General features: G+C 43.8%; 1 protein-coding gene and 1 long non-coding RNA gene across 7 annotated transcripts in view; one reads left to right on the top strand and one right to left on the bottom strand.

The window, feature by feature from the left end:
• LOC140716552 (uncharacterized) overlaps positions 1–6376 on the bottom strand; it is a 34766-nt gene extending 28390 nt beyond the window's left edge. For all 3 annotated transcript variants that reach the window (XR_012096315.1, XR_012096313.1, XR_012096314.1), the window contains exons 1-2: positions 5864–6376; positions 2600–2653 (exon numbers count right to left, since the gene is read on the bottom strand). This is a non-coding gene — a long non-coding RNA (uncharacterized lncRNA). The remainder of the gene's footprint in view (positions 1–2599; positions 2654–5863) is intronic.
• The window catches only part of meiosin (meiosis initiator), a 108187-nt gene extending 93938 nt beyond the window's left edge, over positions 1–14249 (top strand). For all 4 annotated transcript variants that reach the window (XM_073029373.1, XM_073029371.1, XM_073029374.1 and 1 more), the window contains 2 exons: positions 1380–1469; positions 10453–14249. In XM_073029373.1, coding sequence (XP_072885474.1) covers positions 1380–1469; positions 10453–10564 — 202 coding nt within the window. In that variant the 3' untranslated portion in view covers positions 10565–14249. The remainder of the gene's footprint in view (positions 1–1379; positions 1470–10452) is intronic.
• Positions 14250–24533: the final 10284 nt, after the last annotated feature.

Here is a 24533-nt window from a genome sequence, read left to right as displayed (position 1 = left end):
CCTTCCCACTCTCAGTCCACAATAGAGACTCATATCAGAACGAGGATTATCATCACTCACATATGTCATTAATATTTTTTGTGTCAGCAGTACAGTGCAATACATAAAATTACCACAGTACCATGCAGAAGTGTTACGCGCCTCAGACTTTTGCATGGTACTCCATGTACTGAGGAACACTGAAAAGCTTGCCTTGCATACTGTTCATACGTGTCTACTCAGCACACTGAGTTTGTACAAGGAAAACAATTACTGAATACTGTTACAGAGAAAGGGCAGTGCTGGTAGACAATAAGGTGCAAGATCATAATGTGGAAGATGGTGAAGTCAAGAGTCTGCCTTATTGTATTAGGGAATAACTTAATATTGTTTTTACAGCTGGGTAGAAGCTGTCCTTGAGCCTGGTGGGGTGTGCTCTACTCAATGGGAGAGAGAAGAGCAAAGTCCATGGTAGGTGGGGTGTTTGATTATTACTGAAGCAGCGAAAGGTATAGACGGTGTCCATGGAGGGGAGGCTGGTTTCTGTGATGTGTTGAATTGTGACAACAACTCTCTGCAGTTTCTTACATTCCTGGGCAGAGCAGCTGCCTTCTTTCCATTGCCTTCTTCTGGGCAGTGTCTTTATAAGATGGGTGAACCCCAGCCATTATCAATACTCTTCAGAGATTGTCCGCCTGGTGTCAGTGGTCACATAACCAGGACTTGTGATATGCACCGGCTGCTCATAGGACCGTCCACCATCTGCTCCCATGACTTTATCTGACACTGATCAGGGTGGGGGGCGGGGGGGGGGGGTGGTTGCTGCTCAGCAGCTGCCACACCTCCTTTGGTAGAGACATATCTCCACCCCGCCACCCCACTGTGGTACATCTTTAAAAACTAGCGAGAATCAATGGGACATGCCAAATTTACTTACACGTCCACAGACCCCTCAGTTAATGGTAGGAGGCCATGGCATATAAAAGGACTCGTAGGGGCGTTGATGAGCTTTCCTGATCTGATGTCTTTGTGGTTTGAACATGACAGGCAATAGGTGATAGTTCCTCAGAATTTGACACTCTCAACCTCTCACCCCCAGCACCATTCCTACCTACATTCCCACCGTCTCCCATCTTAGCTGTGCTCCTTTGTCCATGGTCCTGTTGCAATTCAGCAGATGGTAAAAATTTCTAGCAGGTTTCAGTGGAAGTGAAGATGGGAGTAGATCCATAATTTTGAGTCCTTACAACAAATACCATGCCTTGAGGACGGGGATCCGGGATGCAGGAAGAACATGGATAAAGCAACATTTGTGGTTGCAACGGAGCCACGTATTGTTGTGTTACATTGTTTCTCATTTTATTCAAAGTGAGTGATCATAATGCCTTATGTGTCCACAGTGACCATCCTGGAACTGCCTCTACTGTTGCTACTAAAGCTTTGGCACATGTGTGGCGTACCATGTCGAAGAATGAACGGCAGCCCTACTGGTAAGATAGGAATCAGAGCTGTGGTACCAGCAAGGCATGCAGCAGTGTAGCAAGCCAATCTTCTCACATCTCTGTTGGACTTTTGAGCTTTTCGTCAGGGTGTAACTTGGTGGGGATCTGATACATACAGACCAGAACAAAAGCCTGGTGTACGCTAATATGTTTTATTACCACTTCTCAGCTCATGGGTGAAATAATTAGTCTTAATGATCGAGGCATACGGAGAAAAAATAATTACAACCATCACTTCAATGTTTATGAATAACTGGTTAGGGCCCAGTTGGAATATAAACACAAAAGATTCTGCAGAGGCTGAAAATCCAAGGCAAAACACAACAAACAGGAGGAACTCAGCTAGTCAGGCAGCATCTATAGAGAGGATATAGAAACAGTTGATGTATTGGGCCAAGACCCTTCATCAGGACTTGAAAGAAACAGGGGAGAAGCCAGATTAAGAGGGAGAGGGAGGAGAATAAGCCAGCAGGTGATTCATGAGACCAGGTGAGGGGAAAGATGGGTGGGTGGGGAAAGGGGATGAAGTGGGAAACTGGGAGCTGATAGATGGAAGAGGTAAAGGGCTGAAGATGAAGGAATCTGACAGAAGAGAAGAGTGGACCATGGGAGAAAGGGAAGCAGGAGGGGAACCAGAGGGAGTTGGTGGGCAGGTGAGAAGAGAAAGGCTAAGAGGTGAGCCAGAGTAGGGAATGGAGGAAGAGAGAAAGGGAAGAGAGGAGAAATTACCAGATGTTAAAGATATTGATGTTCATGCTGTCAGATTGGGTACTACCCAGAAAGAGTATGAGGTGTTGCTCCTCCAACTTGAGAGTGGCCTCGTCGTGGCTCTAGATGAGGCCATGGACTGACATGCCAGAAAAGGAGTGGGAAGTTGAATGAAAACGAGTCACCACCAGGAAGGATCACCTATTGTGGTGGATTGAGTGAAGGTTGTGCCTTGTATTAATTTCATAAGAACATAAAAAATAGGAGCAGGGGTTGGGCATCTGGCCAGTCGAGCCTGCTTCGCCATTCAATAAGATCATGCCTGATCTGGCTGTAGACACTGATCCATTTACCTGCCTTTGAGCTATTTACTTAAAGTTCAAAGTAAATTTAATCATCAAAGTACATACCTGTCACCACATACGACCCTGAGACTCATTTTCCTGCAGGCATACTCAGCAAATCTATAGAATAGTAACAATAACACAAGTCAATGAAAGATTGCAGAAGGCAACAAACTGTGCAAATACAAATATTAATAAATAGCAATAAATAATGAGAACACAAGTTAACAAGATAAAAAGTCCTTAAAGTGAGATCATTAGTTGTGGGAACACCTTAATGGATGGGCTGATGAGTGTAGTTATCCCCTTTGGTTCAAGAGCCTGATGGTTGAGGAGTAGTAACTGTTCTTGAACCTGGTGGTGCGAGTCCTGAGGCTCTTGTACTTTCTACCTGATAGCAGCAGTGAGAAAAGAACATGTCCTGTGTGGTGGAAATTTCTGATGATGGATGCTGCTTTCCTACAACAGCGGTTCATTTAGATGTGTTGAATGGTTTTACCCGTGATGTCCTGGGCCAAATCCACCATTTTGTAGGATTCCACCACTATGCAAAAATCTATCTAACTTTTAGCTTAAATGTTTTTAATGAGGTAGCCACTACGGCTTCCCTGGTCAGAGAATTCCATAGATTTACTATTCTCTGGGAAAAGCAGTTCCTCCTTATTTCTGCCCGAAATCTATTCCCTCAAAACTTGAGTCCTAGTCTCACTTACTAGTGGGAACAACTTTACTGCCACTATCTATCATGATTTTATATGTGTCTATAGGATTCCCCTCTCATTCTTCTGAATTTTAGAGTATAGACCCACATGACTCAATCTCTCCTCGTAGGTTAACCCCCCTCATCTCGGAATCAACCTGGTGAACTTCCTTTGCACCATCTCCAAAGCCAGTATGTCTTTCCTTAAGTAAGGAGACCAGAACTGCAGGCAGTACTCCAGGAGCAGGTTCACCAGTATCCTGCACAGATGCAGCATGACCTCTCTGCTCTTAAATTCAATCCCTCTAACAATGAAGGTCAGCATTTCATTTGCTTCTTGATAATCTGTTGTATGCAAACCACCCTTTTGGGATTCATGCACAAGCACTCCCAAGTGCTTCTGTCCAATAGCATGCTGCAATCTTTCACAATTTAAATCTGATCTTCTGATTTTCCTTCCAAAGTGGGTGACATTGCATTTACCAGTGTTGTATTCCATCTGCCAGACTCTTACCCGCTCACTTATAACCAATCTACTGTATACCTCTCTGCAGACTCTCTGTATCCTCTATACAATTTGCTTTCCCATTCAATTTAGTGTCCTCAGCAGACTTATATACACTACACCCAGTCTCCTTTTCTAAATCAGTAAGGTATATTGTGAACATTAGTGGCCCAGCACTGACCCCTGTGGTACTCAGCTCTCCAGTGACTGCCAACCAGAGAAACACCCATTTATCCCAACTCTCTATCCATAATAATACATTGCTCCTAACTCCATGAATCCTTATCTTATGGATAGGTCTCTTATGTGGCACCTTATCAAATGCCTTAGACAATAGACAGTAGGTGCAGGAGTAGGCCACTCGGCCCTTCTAGCCAGCACCGCCATTCACTGTGATCATGGCTGATCATACACAATCAGAACCCCATTCCTGCCCTCTCTCCATATCCCTTGACCCCGCTATCTATAAGAGCTCTATCTAACTCTATCTTGAATGCATCCAGAGACTTGGCCTCCACTGCCTTCTGGGGCAGAGCATTCCACATATCCACCACTCTCTGGGTGAAAAAGTTTTTCCGCATCTCTGTTCTAAATGGCCTACCCCTTATTCTTAAACTGTGGCCTCTAGTTCTGGACTCACCCATCAGCGGGAACATGCTTCCTGCCTCCAGTGTGTCCAATCCCTTAATAATCTTATATGTTTCAATCAGATCCCCTCTCATCCTTCTAAATTCCAGTGTATACAAGCCCAGTCGCTCCAATCTTTCAACATATGACAGTCCCACCATTCCAGGAATTAACCTTGTGAACCTATGCTGCACTCCCTCAATAGCAAGAATGTCCTTCCTCAAATTTGGAGACCAAAACTGCACACAATACTCCAGGTGGGGTCTCACCAGGGCCCTATACAGCTGCAGAAGGACCTCTTTACTCCTATACTCAATTCCTCTTGTTATAAAGGCCAACATGCCATTAGCTTTCTTCACTGCCTGCTGTACCTGCATGCTTGCTTTCATTGACTGATGTACAAGAACACCTAGATCTCGTTGTACTTCCCCTTTTCCTAACTTGACTCCATTTAGATAGTAATCTGTCTTCCTGTTCTTGCCACCAAAGTGGATAACCTCACATTTATCCACATTAAACTGCATCTGCCATACATTTGCCCACTCACCCAACCTGTCCAAGTCACCCTGCATTCTCATAACATCCTCCTGACATTTCACACTGCCACCCAGCTTTGTGTCATAGCCTTCTGGAAATCCAAGAGTACAATATCCACTGTGCTCATTATATCCTCAAAGAACAATGGTATATTTCTCAACAGGACCTGCCCCTCATGAATCCATGCTGTGTCTGCCTGATGGGACCACTTCTGTCCAGACATCTCTCTATTTCTCCCTTAATGACAGCTTCAAGCATTTTCCCTGATGTTAAACCTCTTGCCTGTATCTTTTTTTCAACAGTGGCATGACATTTACTGTCTTTCAATCTGCTGGGACCTGCCCAGAGTTCAGAGTATTTTAGTATTTTGGCACTTAGAGCATAAGACATTGGAGCAGAATTCGGCCATTCAGCCTGTTGAGCCTGCTCCACCATTTCATCATGGCTGATCCTGGATCCCACTCAACCCCATACACCTGCCTTCTCGCCATATCCTTTGAAGTCATGACCGATCAGGAAACGTTCAACTTCCGCCTTAAATATATGCACGGACTTAGCCTCCACCACAGTCTGTGGCAGAGCATTCCACAGATTTACTACTCTCTGGCTAAAAAAATACTTCCTTACCTCAATTTTAAGGCTGTGCCCTCTAGATTTTGATACCCCCACCATAGGAAACATCCTCTCCACATCCACCTCATTTAGTCCTTTCAACACTGTATAAGTTCTTCCCTTTCGTTTAATATGCTGGGATGCATCCCATCAGGATCAGAGTTCAAACTAAATTAATTATCAAAATAAGTATACCTAATACAACCTTGAGATTCATCTTCCTGCAGGCAGCCACTAAACAAAGAAACACAATAGAATTCTCAAAACACCACGAACAACCAAGACTGGCAAACATTCAGTGTGCAAAAGAGGACAAATCCTATAAATAATAGAATAAAAGTAAACGTACCACATAGAACATGAACTGCAGAGGCCCTGAAAGTGAATCCACAGACTGTGGAGTCAGCTCAGCACTGAGGAGAGTGAAGTCAGTCCAGGAGGTCAATAGTTGCAGGGCAACAACTTCTCCCAAGCTTAGCAGTGTGGGACCAGAGACTCTTGCACCTCCCATCTGATCGTCGCCCACAGAGCGAAGACACGTGTGTGTATTTGTTCAACGTGTACTTGATGTTGCACTCCAAGAAGCACACGATACTTCACAAATCAACCAACTGATTCCAGTGGCATGGAAACCACGACGATTGGAGCTGATGGATTTGTTGCAGCCTTCATCTGCCTTCACAGCACTTGAGTTTGAAGTAACTTCGTCCGCCTGTTCCACCGTTGAGGTCTTGGTTGGATTGTTCTTTGTCAGGGACCTCACCCTCGACCTTACCGCCATGGGTGACCCTACCAGGAGCATAGCTCCAGACGGCATCGCTCTCGGGATCTCAGGACCACACAAGCTTCTCCACCACGACAAGATGACAAACCACGGAGAAGTCCCATCTGATGGTAGTAGTGAGAAGAGAGAGAGAGAGAGAGACAGGTCAAACACAGACAGACTGGACGGGCTCAGGTAGAGGATCTTAGCTGGTACAGAGTAGTGGGGTTGAACACACTCATTTTCTGCACTCGGGCCTCAACACCTTAATCTGGTCTGAAGTCCTTCCCACGATGACCGATCAACCTTTGTCTTCAAGGTGCCGAGCCACGTTCCTGAGAGTCAAGTTCATGGGATCCTTCAGGAGATTGTAAAATTGCTCGTTCATTTAGACGGTTTAAAAGTACATTTCTTAAGTGAAATTACAGGCTGTTGATTGCAGTGATCATAGTTCAGATTAAATATATCAAGTAGTTTTGTGAGCCATCTGCAAAATATTGCCAGCATCATCTTAGGGGACCTGTCCAACCTTTGACCTTCTACTGTAGTTTGCTCAACACTACCTCTAGTAATAGCAATTGTGTCAAGGTCCTCACCTCCCATTGCATTCGTAACATCACTGTGAAGGCCAACACAAAATAGTCAGCATCAAAATCAGAATCAGGTTTAATATCATACGTTGTGAAATTTCTTAACTTTGTGGCTGCAGTTATAATGCAATGCAGGATAATATAGAGAAAAAAAGGTACTGTGAATTACTGTAAATATATGTATATATTAAATTGTTAAATAGTGCAAAAGCAAAATTAAAAAGTAGTGAGGTAGTATTCATAAGTTCATTGTCCATTCAGAAATCAGATGGGCAGAGGGGAAGAAGCTGTTTCTGAATCACAGAGTGTGTGCCTTCAGGCTCCTGTACCTCCTTTCTGATGGTAACAATGTGAACAAAGCATGGGAATCCTTGATGATGGATGCCATTCAAAGCTTCAGCAATTTCCATATTACCCAACATTAATTTACCCCTTCTCATCTTCCAAGGGACCTATGTTCACTGTAACCACCTTTTTTCTGGGTTATATAATTATAAAAACTTTCACTATCAGTTTAATACTTTGAGCTAGTTCCTTTCATAATCTATCATTCTCCTTTCTTTATTGCTTGGTTTGTGTTTTTTTGTTGCTTTTGAAGGTTTTCCCAGTCTTCCAGTTTCCCACTGCTCTTGGCAGCTTTGAATGCATCAGTTTCATTGTGATGCCTTTTATTGCCTTAGTGCTGGCTCTCACCGACCGCTCTTGCTTTTAACTGAAATATACTTTTGTTGAGCACCATGAAGAATCCCTTTGAAAGCCTTCCACTGTTCCTCAACTGTCCCACTATATAGACTTTGTTCCCATTGTACACTAGCCCTCTCCTTCTTCATCCTATTGCAGTCTACCTTGTCTTAGGCAATACTGTATACCGGTTTTAGATTGAATGATTGCGCCCTCCATTTGTATACTGTGATCGCTCTTTCCAACAGGATCCCTAACAATGAGGTCTTTAATTTTACCTGTCTCTTTGCACAGGACCAAATCTAAGATCGCTGTTTCCTTTGTAGGTTCTGTTCAGGAAAGCTATCATGGATACATTTTATGAAATCCTCCTCAAGTCAACTTGATTCACCCAATCTATGTGCAAGTTAAAGACCCTATCATATATCAAAAACTTCAATCCTATTCATATATCCATCAGATATTTTGTGGTTTATTGCCCAGGCCATTGTAATCTTATTATTCGGTGGCCAACATACAACTCCCACCAATCATTTTTATTCCCCATTCCAATCCCTAATCTCTACCCAAATGAACTCAACATTTTGGTCCTTATATCACCTTGATCTCATCCTTATTTAAGAGCAGTACGCCACCCCTCTTACCTTCCTGCCTATTTTTCCTTATTACCTGATACTTTTGGTTACCATCTCCATCCTGCAACCACATTTCTTTAATGACCCCTAAATCATATCCCTTCACCACCTTTTAGAAAAATTTTCAAAACTTGGAGAGGATACAGAGGAGTTCTACTGGAATGAGGTACCTCATTATTGTGGAGAGGTGAGTGATGCTGAAATGTTCTTGGGCAAACAATGTTTCTAGGGATATTTAATAGAAACCATTTTGCAATTGAATCAAATAGATAGGGAGACAGTTTCCATAAGACACAGGACCCATTGAGAATCATGGCTGATTCATTATCTCTCTTAGCTCTATTCTCCTGTCTTCTTCCCATAATCTTTGACACCCTTTCTAACGAAGTATCTATCAACCTCCACTTTAAATACACCCAGTGGCTTAGCCTCCACAGCTCTCTGCAGCAGTGAATTCACCACCCTCTGGCTAAAGACATTCCTCTTCATCTCTACTCTAAAGAAACACCCCTCTGATCCTAAACTCCCCTTCTGGAGGAAGCATCCTGGCCTACTCTACCTTGCCCTTTCAATACTTGATAGGTTTCAATGAGATCTCCCTTCGTTCTTCTAAACTCCAGCTAAAACAGGCCAAGAGCCTTCAAACACTCCTCATGCATTAACCCTTTCATTTCCACGATCATTCTCCTGAATCTCCTTTGGACCCTCTCTAACACCAGCACATCATTGATAACTGTATAACACAAACCTAAAACAACATGCAAGGGAACGTAGGATTATTTTTTAATCTGAAGGTACTGGTGATCTGGAATGCACCAGATAAAGTAATAGTGTAAAAGATTCAGCTGTAATTTTCAAAAGGGAATGATGCTATGCTGTGTCTTCTGCTGGGGGTGAGTGTAACACTAAGGAGGCACATCAGGTTTAACAGGTCACATATTTAAGACCAAAATAAGGATGGATTCTTCTCTCAGAAGATTGTAAATCTTTGGATTCCCTGGACTCCTGAGCAAACGCCCAAAAGCTATTTGGACATGTCATTTCTGAGTCAGGTCTGTGGTAAAAAATGTCTGCCACATTTCCCAACATCTATCATCAAGGTTCAGAGTGATTCACTGGGTGCAATGTGCATCAGAATAATTTTACATAATAGAGTCATAGAAAAGTATAGCACAGAATCAGGCCCAGCAGCCCTTTTAATCCATGCCAAACCATTCAAACTGCCTACTCCCATCGATCTGCACTGGGACCATAGCCCTCCATACCACTCCCACCCATGTACCTATCCAAATTTCTCTTAAACTTTGAAATCGAGCTTGCGTGCACTACTGGCAACGTAATATGCTTGCAAATGTTCCCACTATATTGCTTAAATTGCCATATTTGTGTCATTCAAAAAGTTTAACAGAACAGGTGCTGATTTCCAGTTTCCTAAATTAATGTCGCATTTCAAGTGCCAAATGAATGGTACAGGACAGTACAAAGCAGCAACCTATGGACTCACTTTCAATGAGTTTATAACTCATGTTCTCACTATTTATTTATTTTTGTGTTTGCACAGATTTTCTTCTTTTGCACATTGGTTGTTGGTCAGTCTTTGTGTGTAGTTTTTCATTGATTCTATTGTACTGTATCTTTGTTCTGCTCTGAATGCTTGCAGGAAATTGATTCTCAAGTTACTAAATGGTGACATATATGGTACATACTTTGATAAGAAATTTACTTTGAACTTTGAGCACAGTGCAGGCCCTTTAGATAGATAGATAGATAGATAGATAGATAGATAGATACTTTTTTAGCGCACAATGTTTTGCCAACCTTTTAGCCTACTCCATATCGACCACCCACTTCCTTCCATTGATGCTGCCTGACCTGCTGAGGTCCTCCTGCGTTTTGTGTGTGCTACCAAATTCTTTAATTCTCTTTTTTATGAAAAAGCAAGGCACCCCTAAAGACATTTTCTAAGCAAAAAGATCTAGGTGAATTTTACAAATTTGCAACAGTCCCTTAATTCACACTTTCAGCCAATTCGATTGTGTGCCTACAAAGCTGCACTGGTTCAATGCAGTGGAATGCAGCTCAGAAGTCAGTGTGGTTTTTAGCAGAACTGCTTCATCAGCTGAATTTTGATTGCTTGGGAGCTATGTGTTCTGCTGCTTAATTTTCAGCGATGCTGACTATTGTTGAGTTGCCACTTCAATACGAGAAGGTTGATGGTTAGCATGGGTTAAATATGTCCTTCCTGTTTCTCTTTGTCTCTCCCTCACAGCATCAAAGCCCGGGAATTCAGCAAGATGAATAACCGCATCGTCAAGCTGGATAGCTCGTCAAGTGAAGAGAAGGAAGAGGTGGAAATGCCCGAACCCCTCCACCTCCTGTAAGACATCTCCCTTCTTTAGAGCAAAACATGAGCATTGCTGTTCTAAAACAACCTGAACGACAGAAGACCATAAATGAGTCTCTTGAGCTGGAAGGGCCTAGTTCACTCAGAAGCTCAGCAAACTCAGTATGTCCAATGTGGATCTCCAAGAGTACTTTAAAATCTGGAAAATCATTGTGCATTTGAATTTTTGTCAATGGAAAAAACATCTACCTACTGTACCTACATATTGGAAAAATAGAAGACATTGACTATAATACTAAAGTTCAAATGAATGATGGTCCACCCAAAGAAGTGCATGGCTGTGACAGTGTACAGTCCAGAAGAACTTGAATTTGAACCATTTTCAGTAATAGTTGGTAGAACTTTGAGTTTGTATTTAAAGTAGCTGTGTACATCAAGCTTGCCTAGTGTCAATGTTAATTGGAGGACTTTTGTTCTTGGCTTACACTTTTCACGTCATCAGCCTGACATTAAGCTTCTGGTTTTGTGTCTGTGGCCAGCATTCTTTCCTCTGAGTCAGAAGGTTGTGGCTTCCAGTCTCATTCCAGAAACCTGAACACAGTTAACAAGGCTGACAGAGTTAATCAATCCAATATAAAAAAGGACTAAGCACAAGAGATTCTGCAGATGCTGGAAATCCAGAGGATGCTGAAGGAACTCAGCAGGTCGGGAAGCCTCTGTGGAAACAAATAAACAGTCAACATTCCCCTCCATAGATGCTGCCTGACCTGCTGAGTTCCTCTCGCATTTTGTGTGTGTTGAAAAGTTTTAGATTGAGGGAGTGCTACATTGTTGGAAGTGCTGATTTTTGATGAGAGGTTAAGCTGAAATCTCGCCTGTGCACATAACCTATCCAATATTCATATTCACTGCTAACATCACTAAAATACATCATCTACTCAGTGCTTTAGTGGTGTCCATGGAAGCACAAATTAACCACTAATTTCCAACAGTGACAGCTCTTTTCTAGAGTCCTCTCGGCACTAGAAATTCTGCAGATTACGGAAATGCAGAGCAACACATACAAAATGCTGGAGGAACTCAGCAGGTCAGGCACCGTCTATGGAAATGAATAAACAGTCAATGTTTCGGGCCAAGATCCTTCATCAGGTCTGGGATTCAGTCAATTGTTTATTCCCCTCCTCAGATGCTGTCTGACCTGCTGAGTTCCTCCAGTATTTTGTGTGGGTTGCTCTAGACTCCTCTCAGACATCTTGAAAGGCATTAAAGAGACGCTAGTTAGATTTCTTCCTAACCTATTTGGATAATCACAGTCTCTTTATATGACAAGTAATGACATCATCTCCTTAAAATTCCTTGTGGTCTCTTGGACTTCAACCAGACGTACCCTCCTTATGACTGCAGTGATCCAACTTGAAGGAACCTTTGGGCCTTCTGCTTCTTGACATGAGTGGGCATGACCTCAGCTCAGCACTAAATTCCAATCTCACTGGCAGACCGATGTGTGGAGGCTGCTGTGTGAAGTGGACGGAGAGTAATGGAAAGCAGGAAATGCTTGCACTTTGGAGTTTGGGGTTGTGGTGTCAGTAAGTTTTACTCAGTCTTCAATCATGCAGGAATATTGTTTCTGACTGAGTGACCAAAGCAAAAAGGTATTCCATTCACATATTTATTGTAACACAGAATTTGCAGACAAACGTATTGTTTGAACCCCAACGCTAACTGCAGGAAATTCAGCAATTGTTTGATAAGAATCAGTTCTGGTTCTTATCAAAAGACATCACTGACCCTTTCTGTGAATAGTGTTGTTTGAAATTAATATTAAAAACTATGTGTAACTCAGTGCTTTAATTAACTAAGCCAGAAAACAGAACATGATGAAGATAAGTGTCACCTTTCAGACACTTACTTTCATTTTGTAAGGACCGCAGTTGAGAGCGAGTGCGCGTGTCTCTCATCGTCAGCTGAACAGATCAATGCCAATGGCTTTGTCCTGTGTGCTCAGCATCATTCTTCTAAAGACCAATCTCTCATAGTGACCTGCTGGCTTATTGTACTTACGCTGTAACAGGAGAACGTGATTATTGAGAACAGCTTTACTTTAAGATCGGCCCATTGCTTTACATGGTGGTTTAATGTTACTGGCCCACCCCGTGAACCACTTTGCTGTGAGCCCCGCAAAGACCCAAGACCAACATAGTAGAAAGACAGATTGATTGGAAAGTAGAAACAAAAACAATATAACATCTTTATTATCAATTCAGCCCCTCCTAAATTATCAAAGTTTGTGTTACAACTATAATTATACCTTCAAAATAAAAAGTGCAAACTTTTTAACTATTTGGTAATACCAAAGACATATGCCTATTACTTCCCACTCGGGCCCTCCCCTTCCCTTCTCCTATTATCCATTCTCCCCTCCTATAAGATTCTTTCCTTACCAAGCCATGACCTTTCCCACCCACCTGGTTTCAGTTATCATCTTCCAGCTAGCCTCTTTCCCCTCACCCCTCCTTCCCTCGCAGTTCTGATGAAGGGTCTCAGCCCGAAACATTGACGCTTTGTAAATTTCCATAGGTGCTGCCTGACCTGCTGCGTTCCTCCAGCATTTTGTATGTGTTGCTTTGAATTTCCAGCATCTTTAGATTTTCTCATGTCTATGAATTTTATATTTTCCATCAATATAACATAAAAAATTCACATTTATATAAGCTAATTTTCAAATTACCTCCAGCCCCGTCCCTGTTAATTATTTTGAAGTGCAGTCACTGTTGTTATGAAGTGTACTGAGCCATTTGTGGCTACAACATGATTCTTTCTGGCAACAAGATGTTTGTTTTAACCAACAAGGAGGAGGAACCTCAGTAAGTCAAGAGTGAAAGTAACTTTTACATAGGTCTAAAAAGTCCAGTCTTTGGATTTCATGTGTGGGACTTCTCCAACAATGCAGAACTCTATGGCTGCATGATTTTTAGTTATGTACCCAAGTGGGTTGTTCCTATGGGGAATAGGGCTGGCCTCTTAACTGAATTAACACAGGAACTCAGCTGGGTCAAGTAACTATCATTTGAAGATTATTTATTGGCTGCTCCTAGATGCCCCTGATTGAATTGTCTGCACAGAGGGTAGCTGAGATTCACCCCCTATAGTTATGGTGCTGGGGTCATATAAAGGTCAGACTCAGCAAGGAGAGGAGGTTTCCTTTCCTAAAAGCTACTGTGAACCAGTTTGATTTTTTTATGGTCAATTCTCATTCAGACCAGTATTTTTAACCCATTTTTGTACAGTAGTGTTGTGGTGTGATCATACACCGAATCACTGATGTAGCTTGAGTTCCAACAGGTGCCTTTAACATCACTGTGTAGAGCGATGGCAGAGCAGCGATAAGAGCCTCACTAGGGGCAATCTGTCCAGATGTTGTTCATGTTCTTGCCCAAGTGGATGGCACTTGAAACTATAAGTAATTGTGGAGGGGCAGAGTTGTGGAGAACACATGCAACTGGCCTAGCTCTAATGCCACCATTTACCACTCCACTCCATTGGGAGACTGTTTTCCTTCTGTTCCACTACTAACTTCAATTTTAAAGTCATGAAGTTTGATTGCACTTCAGATAGTTGAGGAAATAAAGTCACACATTGTGGCTATTTGGCAAAACTTTTATTAATGTTATTATGGTTCCTATTTATTGTTGTGTATGTTTAAAAAAGTAATATAAATTAAATTATTGAGACCCCTGTTTAGAAGAATGTGTTCGTGTCAGTCCATTTTGACTTTGCTATAGGGTGGTGGTTGTCTGCTCGGTGGTGTAGCGGCAGTGACATCAGCACCTGGCTTCAAGGTGAATGGTCCTGGCTTCGAATCGGGCTGGCTCCTTGCATGCTTTCTATCTACGCTGGGTTGAGCGTCAAGCTAGCGACTCGTCCTCATAAAAAACAGACAAGATGCCATCCGATGTGTACAAGGCGCGGAGATGAATAACTAGCAGGGTGATGGCTAGGTTAGCTCTGGTCTACAGATCATTCTACCATGGGAAAGGTCCATGAAACTGTCATGAGCAGTATGCTCTGTGCATGGGGCTCCTTGGTACAAATTGTATTGACCATGAGGCCCAAGGCTTCTCATTCGGCAGTATTGACCTTTGTGAAGCAAGCAGAAAGACTCAGGATTGGGACTTAGTTTGGAGCGGAGATGTGCCTGTCAAGATCATGGTGCCTGGGGGGAGCGTCAACAAGTACAATACTGTGCAAAAGTCTTGGGCACATACAGTTACATAGCCAGGGTACAGACTTCTGCACAGTATTGTATTTATTAACGCAGAGCAGAGAGCGAGTTCGTAAATTTGGTGGGAGCAAAGGATGTTGGGAATGGTGAGGGTGGAGTGCCGCAGGAGGAGTGCCGGGGCGGGGGGCAGGGGGTTGCGGGTGCAGACACCCCCAGCCCTGAGACACCAGGCAAGGACATTTGATCCCTAACAATTGGTTTATTGATCATTACAGAATGTCTCTCTCTGGTGCTTCCTGCTCCCTCCCCTCTCCCTTCCCCCTTTCCCAACCATGATTCCCCTCTCCCTGCCCCCTTCCCACTCTCAGTCCACAATAGAGACCCAGAAATGAATCAAGTTTATCATCACTCATGCGTCATGAAATTTGTTTTGTGTGGCAAAAGAAAGTGCAATGCATAAAATTACATAAAAAGCCTTAGGCACCCTAGCTATAAATATGTGCCTAAAACTTTTGCACAATACTGTAGATGAGGAGACTGAAGAGGAGAGGACTTTCTCACTTGTAGGAAATTCTGACCGGTGGACTCCACAGCCTTAGAACCAGGCAGGTAAGTACCCTAAAATGGGTATCACATGTTTGACAACTTGCTCCTCAATGAGTAGCCCATTTAGTCTGTACAAGTTCTTTATTATTGTAAAGGAATTCCTATACCAAAATGCCTACATGCATGTTCCTATTCAGCCATCATGAGAGTATAGGAGGCAATGCTTAACAGCACCAGTGATCGGAGTACAATCCCTGCTTATCTCCAGGTTCTGCGGTTCCCTCCCACATTCCAAAGCGTATGGTTATGGTTAGTAAGTTGTGGGCATGCTACCATGGTGGCACTTGTGGGCTGCCCCCAGCATATCCTTGGACTGAGTTGGTCATTGACGCAAATGACTTATTTCAATGTATGTTTTGACGTACATGTGACAAATAAAGACCATCTTAAATTGAGGCAGGGGAATTATTCTGCGCCCTGCAACATTTGGGCAAGTTCTCTGGCTTGCGGCGCCATGCACTGACCCAGTTTGTAATATAAACCTTCAGTAGTTGGGGTGTGAAGTCAGCATCTGAGCCCTCTGCCACAAAGTTGATGTGTGACCTCACCCTCTGCCAGCTGATACCCTCAAAACCCGGACAGCTCACTCTTATTTTCCTTGATGTCCCCGTTTCCTGGTTTCTCCATTTAAATTTTTCAAAGCTGACGGTCCAGTCTGGATTCACAGAAGTATGCCAAATAAAAGCATAGGGATGTGTTGGATTCAGCTGAGAGAGATAACTTTCATTGATACGGCCTTTCACAACTTTTAGGCTTTTCCTTACAAATTAATTCTCTGTAACTGGTCAATAATAATGGTAGCAATTATTGTACATCCAAAATTACCCTTAATGGAGTGGTTTGCTGACCCGTTACAATTAGCCGCCTAAGGGTCAATAAAGTTGCTGTGGGATTATATTGTGTTCAGTTCTGGTAATCTCATTATAGGAAGGAAGTGGAAGCTTTAGAGAGGGTGCAGAGGAGACTTATCAGGATAGATTTAAGAGCATGTCTTATGAGGATAGGTTGAACGAGCTAGGTCTCTGTTTGGAGCGAAGGAGGATGAGAGATGACTCGAAAGAGGTGTACAAGATGATTCAAAGTGCATTTATTATCAAAATGTCCATACAGAATACATCTCTGACATTCATCTTCTCGCAGGCAGCCACAAAACAAAGAAACACCATGGACCCGTTCAAGAAGACATCAAACACCCAGTGCACAAGAAAAGTACAAATAGACCGAGTGGGAAGCCAGAGACTTTTTCCTAGGGTGGAAATGGCTGATACAAGGGGGCATAATTGTAAGGTGATTGGAGAAAAGTGTGGGGAGAATGTGGGAAGTAGGTTATTTACATGGAAAGTGGTGGGTGCGTGGAACATCCTAGCAGGGGTAATGGTAGAGGCAGATACTTCAGATCAGATTCAGATTCAGTTTATTGTCATTTAGAAACCACAAATGCGATGCAGTTAAAAAATGAGACAACGTTCCTCCAGAATGATATCACAAAAGCACACGACAAAACAGACTACACCAGAAAATCCACATAACGTTTGGCAATCCCCAGTCCAGAGTCCGAAGAGGCCGCTGCATATTAATATCGCACTACCATCTTAGCGCGTTCCCCGGAAAGAAGCTCCACTTCCACCAGACAAAACAAGACGAAACGTTGACTGTTTACTTTTTCAATAGACGATGCCTGGCCTGCTGAGTTCCTCCAGCATTTTGTGTGTGTTGCTCTGGATTTCCAGCATCTGTTTTGTAATTTCACTTTATTTATTTCGAGATGCAGCCTTTCTGGCCCAGCAAGCCGGGCTGCTCAACAACCCATCTGTTTACACTAGCCTCAGCTCTGGACAACTTAGGATGACCCATTGACCTAGTAACCAGTACATCTTCGGACGGTGGGAGGAAACCAGAGCAGCCTGAGGAAAGCCACGCAGTCACGGGAAGAACGTACAAACTTTCTTACAGAGGGTGGCGGGATCGAACTCCGAACTCAAACACCCTGAGCTGTAATGGTGCCGTGCTACCCCGGCACCCGTGTTTCTAAAAATTGACACATGACTGAAGCAGATGAGTTTCTAGAGATTGGCAGAATTCTCCCCAACCTCATGGATCAACATCTCTGAAGTAGTTTGTCTGGGTGAACATTTTTTGTTTCCGGTATCTTCCTAAATGCAAGTGTTTCCTTTATTAACACAGTCCAAAAGTTCATTAGCTGTAAAATGCTTTGTAATGTCCTGAAAGGTAGACATTGAGTTATTTTTATAAGACCATAAGATATAGGAGCAGATTTAGACCATTTGGCCCATTGAGTCTGCACCGCTGTTTCATCCATTTCCTTCTAAGCCCCAATCTCCTGCCTCACCCACCCTGAATACCCCACCATATCCTTTCATGCCCTGACTGATCAAGAACTTAACAACATCTGCCTTAAATATACACACAAAGACTTGGCCTCCACAGCTGCCTGTGGCAAAGAATTCCACAGATTCATCACTTTATGGCTAAAGAAATTCTTTATCTCCGTTCCAAATGGGCGTCCCTCTATTCTGAGTCTGTGTCCTCTGTTCTTAGACTCCCTCATCTTAGGAAACATCCTCTCCACTTCCACTCTATCAAGGCCTTTCACTATTTGATAAGTTTCTATGAAATCCCAGTGAATACAAGCCCAGAATCATCAAACGCTCTTCATATGACAAGGCATTCAATCCTGGAATCACTTCGGTGAACCTCCTTTGAACCCTCTCCCAACTCTTGTACATCCTTTCTTAAGATAAGAGAACTGCACATAAACTCCCAAGTGAGGCCTCACCAATGCCTTATATAGCCTCAATGTTACATCCTTGCTTTTATAATCTAGTCCCCTTGAAATTAATGCTAATATCGCACTTGCCTTCCTCATCACTGATTTAACCGGCAAATTAACCTTTAGGGAATCGTGCACAAGGACTCCCAAGTTCCTTTATAGTGAAATAAAATTCTTCGGCTGCCATTTGTGTTATTTGAACCCAATTATTTATCCCAATTATAGAGCAGGAAAACAGGCCATTTGGCCCATTGAGTTCATGCCAAGCCATTTACACTAATCCTACATTCATCTCATGTTTTCACCCCATTCTTATCACACCTCCCCCAGACTCTATCTCCCTTCTATACTTGGTTCAGGATGGGTCTTTGGTGGGGCAACATAGTGGCTCTACCAACTATTCACTGGATTAAGAAGAAAAGATTTTATTTGTCTGTCTGTCTGCCTGCTTATCTATTTATTTATTTAACTGGGTAGGTCGATAGAATCAGGGCAGTACAGGCCCTTCCAGCCCTTTGAGACGCGCCACCCAGCATTACCCGATTTAATCCTAGCCTAATCACAGGAGACTTTACAATGACCAATTAACCTACCAACCGGTATGTCTCCAGAGAGAGGAAACCGGAGCATCTGGAGGAAGTACACTCCTTACAGGCAGTGGCGGGAAATGAACCCGGATTGCTGGTACTGTAAAGCGTTGTGCTAATCACTAAGTTACAGCACTGCCCATAATCTAAACTATTAGAACAAAGTTTAGAAATAGAATTCAAAATCAAGTTTATTATCAGAGTTAAGTGTAATGAAATGTGTTTTACAGGGGCATGCAGTATGTTGTAAGAGATCAAAGTTACTGTGAGTTACAAAACTAAATAATTAGTGTTGAAGATGAGTATTGTGATGGTGTTCATGGACCTTTCAGAAATCTGATGGCAGAGGGGAAGAAGCTGTTCCTAAAATGTTCAACACAAGAGATTCAGAAATCTTGAGCAACACGCACAAAATGAGTCAAAGTAAAAAGCAAGTAAAAAAAAGTAAGTCAGGCAGCATCTATGGAGAGGAATAAACAGTTGGTGTTTCTGGCAGAGACCTTTCATCAGGACCTCATCTTCCTTCCTTTCCAATTCTGCTGAAGAGTCTCGGTCTGAAACATTGGCTGTTTATTTGTCGCTTAAAGGATTCTACCTCCTCCCCAGTGGTAGCAAAGCGAGGAGGGCATGTGCTGGGTGGTGGAGATCTTTAATTCTTGAGGCATCATCACCAGCAGTATGTGCCGTGTCGTATGATGTAGGCGATCATGGTCTTTCCATGGCCATGATTGTTCTTGGCCAATTTTTCTACAGAAGTGGTTTGCCATTGCCTTCTTCTGGGCAGTGTCTTTGCAAGACGGGTGACCCCAGCCATTATCAATACTCTTCTGAGATTGTCTGCCTGGTGTCAGTGGTCGCATAACCAGGACTTGTCATCTGCACTGGCTGCTCATATGGCCATCCACCACCTGCTCCCATGGCTTCATGTGACCCTGATCGGGGGGGGGGGGGTGCGGTAGAGGGACTAAGCATCACTGAAATGGAGAAGAAGGTTAATTGGAAGATGATTAAGTCGGTGGAAAGTTTACCTTGATCTTGCTAGTCTTCCGGTCTGAGAAGATATCTGCAAGGGAATGCTGCTGATTGGTGCATTCCACAGTGCAGGAGTACACCTTGCTTGAGAGTGACCTGCAGGCTAGCGGAGGGAAGGAGCACATGACACCTCCTTTAGTGGAAACTAGTCAGAATGCTCTCCGTTTGCAAGTGCCTTTCACTGCGCTATTGCTTGGATATGTGCTTCCAGGGGAGCAGTGCTGAGACACAGTCACAAGTGCATGCATGTGTGTGTGTGATGAAGTCACTCAATTGTATCATAACATTTCCATTACACAAAAATGCTGTTTCTCAGCTCCAAGAAGGCAGATAACTACCCCCACTGGCTTTGCCTGATCACAGCTTTCAGGAGACCAGGTTGGCTATTTTTGTCTAAAAGTGGCCATTGGCTGCCCAAATGTCATGGAAATCAACTTCCTACCGCAGCCCAAGAGGAGTCACAAAATTCATGGAAAAGAGTGGTTAAAAATAGATAACTCAGACCTCCCCACCATCCCACAGCAGAGGAGTGAAGTTCCTCTTGCAGATAGCTTCCAATTGTTTGGCATATTAATCTCTCAAAGTTTGATAAGTGTTACTCAGAAAAGGAAAAAGGCTGCTGTGTCCATGTCTGGCATGAGGAGATTGTCTTTTAAGTGTTCAAGTTTTGAGTGAAAGACGGGAAGAGTTGATCTAGCTGTCAGCTGAACTTGTCTGGTCTAGATTAGTACCTGGAATTCATTCCAAATTCCTGGTTTATTGCTTATTTTTCCTTCAGCTTTTCACGCTCATTCTTGCTGCAGTTTGTTTTGAACCCAAGCCTACTCTCCTCTCAGTGGCCACTTTATTAGGTACACTGGTGCACCTGCTCATTAATGCAAATATCTAATCAGTCAATCGCAGGGCAGCAACTTCGTGCATAAGCACATGCAGACATCATCAAGAGGTCTACAGACCAAACATCAGAATGGGGAAGAAAAGTGATCCAAGTGTCTTTGACTGTGGAATGATTGTTGGTGCCATACGGGGAGGTTTGAGTATCTCAGAAACTGCTGATCTCCTGAGATTTTCACACACAACAGTCTCTAGAGTTTACAGAGAACGGTGTGAAAGACAAAAACAACATCCTGTGAGCAGCGGTTCTGTGGGTCAATACATCTTGTTCATGAGAGAGGTCAGAGGAGAATGGCCAGACTGGCTCAAGCAGACAGGAAGGCCACAGTAACACAAATATCCACACGTTACAGAGTGTGCAGAAGAGCATCTCTGAACGCACAACATGTCAAACCTTGAAGCAGATGGGCAGAAGACCAAAAACATGCACGTGGAGCGTTATGGTGCCAAGTGGCTGCCTCTTCGAGCTTATCTGTGAAAAAAAGGTTATTTCCTCTCTTTAATCTCTTTTATTCCTTTTGAAGGTGGTTGGGGTTCTGTTGAGGCCCTGATCTGCAAGTGGCACTCAGACTGTGTTCTTTGACGGCGGATGAGTTCCTGTACCTGGAGCTCATTGGCTGACCGTTCTTCAACATTCTCCAGGCACGACTTGGAAGATGGCGCCTCCCTGCGCGGCCCTGTGGACGATTGATTTCAGGCTGGTGTTGCCAACTGGGGCGTTGCGGGAGATGGAACATCAGGATTTCGCTGTGGTGGATGTGTGGAAAAGCAACGCGGCAGGCTGTAAAATTATTCCATTTCACTGTGAAATGGGTGCTATCACTCTTTGCCTTGTTAGTGAGAGAGAGCGAGCCTGTGGCATGTCAAACTGTCGGATAGACAATAGTTTTTGTTGACTGCAGATCGCGATCTCTCTTTGGGTGCTTTGCTGTTGCTCGGTGAGTGGTGGGTGCTGATGCTTTTGCTGGGTGGGGGACGTTGATGCATTGATGCTTTGCTGTTGCATGCGCATGGGGGGGAGAGGGGGCTTTGGGGTTTTAATGCTTGTCTGCCATTCATTCTTTTGGAGTTTTTCTGTTTTTTGTGGATGTCTGCACAGACAAGTGTTTCATGTTGTATACTGTATACCTTCCCTGATAATAAACAGAACCATTCGGATTCAGACATACACTCAGTGGCCACTTTATTAGGTAGAGGGCTATATACAATAAATACAATAGAATCGATGAAAAACCACACAAAGACTGACAAGCAACTGATGTGCAAAGGAAGACAAACTGCGCAAAAAAAAGTAAATAAAATAATCCAGAGAACACGAGCCCTTGAAAGTGAGTCCATAGGCTGTGTTCATTTATCTGTTCTGAGCTGAGGTGAGTGAACTGGTTCAGGAGCCTGAAGGCTGAGGGGTAATAACTCTTCTTGAACCTGGTGGTGTGAGATCTGAGGCTCCCGTACCTCCTTCCTGAAGACTGAGGGCTAATAACTATTCCTGAACCTGGTGGTGTGGGACCTGAGGCTCCTGTACCTCCTGCCCGACGGCAGCAGTGAGAGGAGAGCATGGCCCAGATAGTGATGAATGCTGCTTTTCTTGTGGCAGCAATCCCTGTGGATGTGCTGATTGGCAGGGAGGGCTTTTCCTGTAATGGCCTGGACAGTGTCCACTGCTCTTTGTTGGCTTTTCCATTCCTGGGCATTGCTGTTTCCATACCATAGAGGTAGCTAGCATTGCTTTTAAAAGCATCGTGATTAGAGAAACAGGAAGTCAAAGGCTCAGTTTTGCATGCAGTGCCCATCTTTCAGTTGCCAAAAGCAGCTGCACCTCTGAGACAGCAAATCCATTTCCAGCCAGTTCTACGGGTTGAAATTGATGCCTTGGTGTCAGGAATCCCCACTGTGATCAGTAAAAGGTCAGAATATTTTCTTTAAATTCAGGAACTGCAGCTCATTGCAATATTCAGATTTCAACGTCATCATCTCTCTGCAAATTTTCAAAGCAGGATGTAGGTCTACCCAGAGGGAAGCCACTTCCCTCCTCTTCTCAACTGTTTCCCCCACCAACCCCCACCAACTGTTTAAGGGGACCAATCAGACTGGCGGCTGGTTCCCCACTTCAAGCTGGTTTAACATTTTCTGGTGTGTCTTTGGGTGATTCACTTAGCCTGTGATGAGCAATGGTTTTCCAGTATTGTGTGCTTCTTCAGCAGCCTTATGTGGTTTAAAGATAAAAACCAGCTTATTTTGTCACACGTACACCAAAATGCATTAAAAACCCAACCAAGTTCGAGGATTGTGGACTTCAGAAAGGATAAGTGAACACACGCCAGTCCTCATAGAGGGATCAGGAAGTGAAAAGAGTGAGCAATTTCAAGCTTCTGGGTGTCAACATCTCTGAGGATCTATCCTGGGCCTAACATATCAACGCAGCTACAAAGAGGACATGGCAGTGGCTATATTTCATTGGGTGGCAATCCTGAGGTCCTGTCCTTTAACTTTGCACCTAACTCCCTGAACTCAGTTTGCATGACCTTGTCACCCTTCCTAGCCACGTCATTGGTACTGACATGGACCATGACCTCCGGTTATACACCCTCCCACTTAAGAATGCAGTGGACTTGGTCCGAGATGCCCCTAACCCTGGCTCCTGGGAGGCAACATACCACCTGGGAATCTTGTTCCCATCCGTAGAACTTCCTGTCTTTTCCCCTAACCAATGAATGTCCTATCAGTACAGCTTGCTTCCTCTTCCCACTTGCCTTCTGACCCAAACTCAATGCCAGAGAACTGACCACCTTGGCTTTCCTCTGCAACACTATCCAAAGCAATATAGCTGGGAATGGCTACAAGGGTACTCTGCACTGGCCGCCTATCCCTTTTCCCCCGACCTGACAGTCACCCAGATATCTGCTTCCTGCACCATAGGTGTCACTACCTTCCTGTACTTTCCATCTATCAACTTTTCAGCCTCCCAGAGGGGCTGGAGTTCATCCAGTGCCAGCTCCAGCTCATTAACACGGAGTCGGAGACTGCAGCCGGAGGCACTTCTCACAGGTTTTAGTTGCCTTCCCACATCCTGCCAGAGGAGCATTCAACTCTCCTACCTGACATCCCTGATTGCTCTAAATGGGCAATATGAGAGGGAAAAGAACAAACAATGAAACAAGCCATGTTGGGTGATTATAGTCTCATGACCATTCTTGGCAAATTTTTTTACAGAAATGGTTTGCCATTGCCTTCTTCTGGACAGTGTCTTTACAAGACGGGTGACCCCAGCCATTATCAATACTCTTCAGAGATTGTCTGCCTGGCGTCAGTGGTCCCATAACCAGGACTTATGATCTTCACCACCTGCTCCCATGGCTTCACATCACCCTGATCGGGGGCTAAGCAGGTGCTACACCTTGCCCAAGGGTGACCTGCAGGCTAGCGGAGGGAAGGACCGTCTTACACCTCCATCATTAGAGACGTATGTCCACCCCACCACCCGTAAATAAATATTACTAAATGTGAGAAATTCTGCAGGTGCTGGAAAGCCAAAAACAACACACACTAAACGCTGGAGGAACTCAGCAGGCCGGGCAGGATCTTTGCGAAAGAATAAACAGTCGACGTTCCGGGCAGAGACCCTTCTTCAGGACTGAAGTCTGCAGGTGCTGGAAATCTAAAGCAACACACACAAGATGTGCGTGTGTGTGTGTTTTACAATGAATACTACTACTATAACAACTCGGGGGCTCCCTCACCCAACCCGGCTCCTCCCTCTCCAAGTAGCGGAAGAGCCGCCCACTGTGAGCCTTCGGTGCAGTGTGAAATTTCCATGGCAGGATTTCCCTTTTTAAGTGGATGGGGATCCATTGCCCTTTTAATTCATGTTGGC

Source organism: Hemitrygon akajei, chromosome 25 (assembly GCF_048418815.1).
Source record: "Hemitrygon akajei chromosome 25, sHemAka1.3, whole genome shotgun sequence".
Lineage (NCBI taxonomy): Eukaryota > Metazoa > Chordata > Chondrichthyes > Myliobatiformes > Dasyatidae > Hemitrygon > Hemitrygon akajei.
This window is presented reverse-complemented; position numbering and strand designations above follow the sequence as displayed.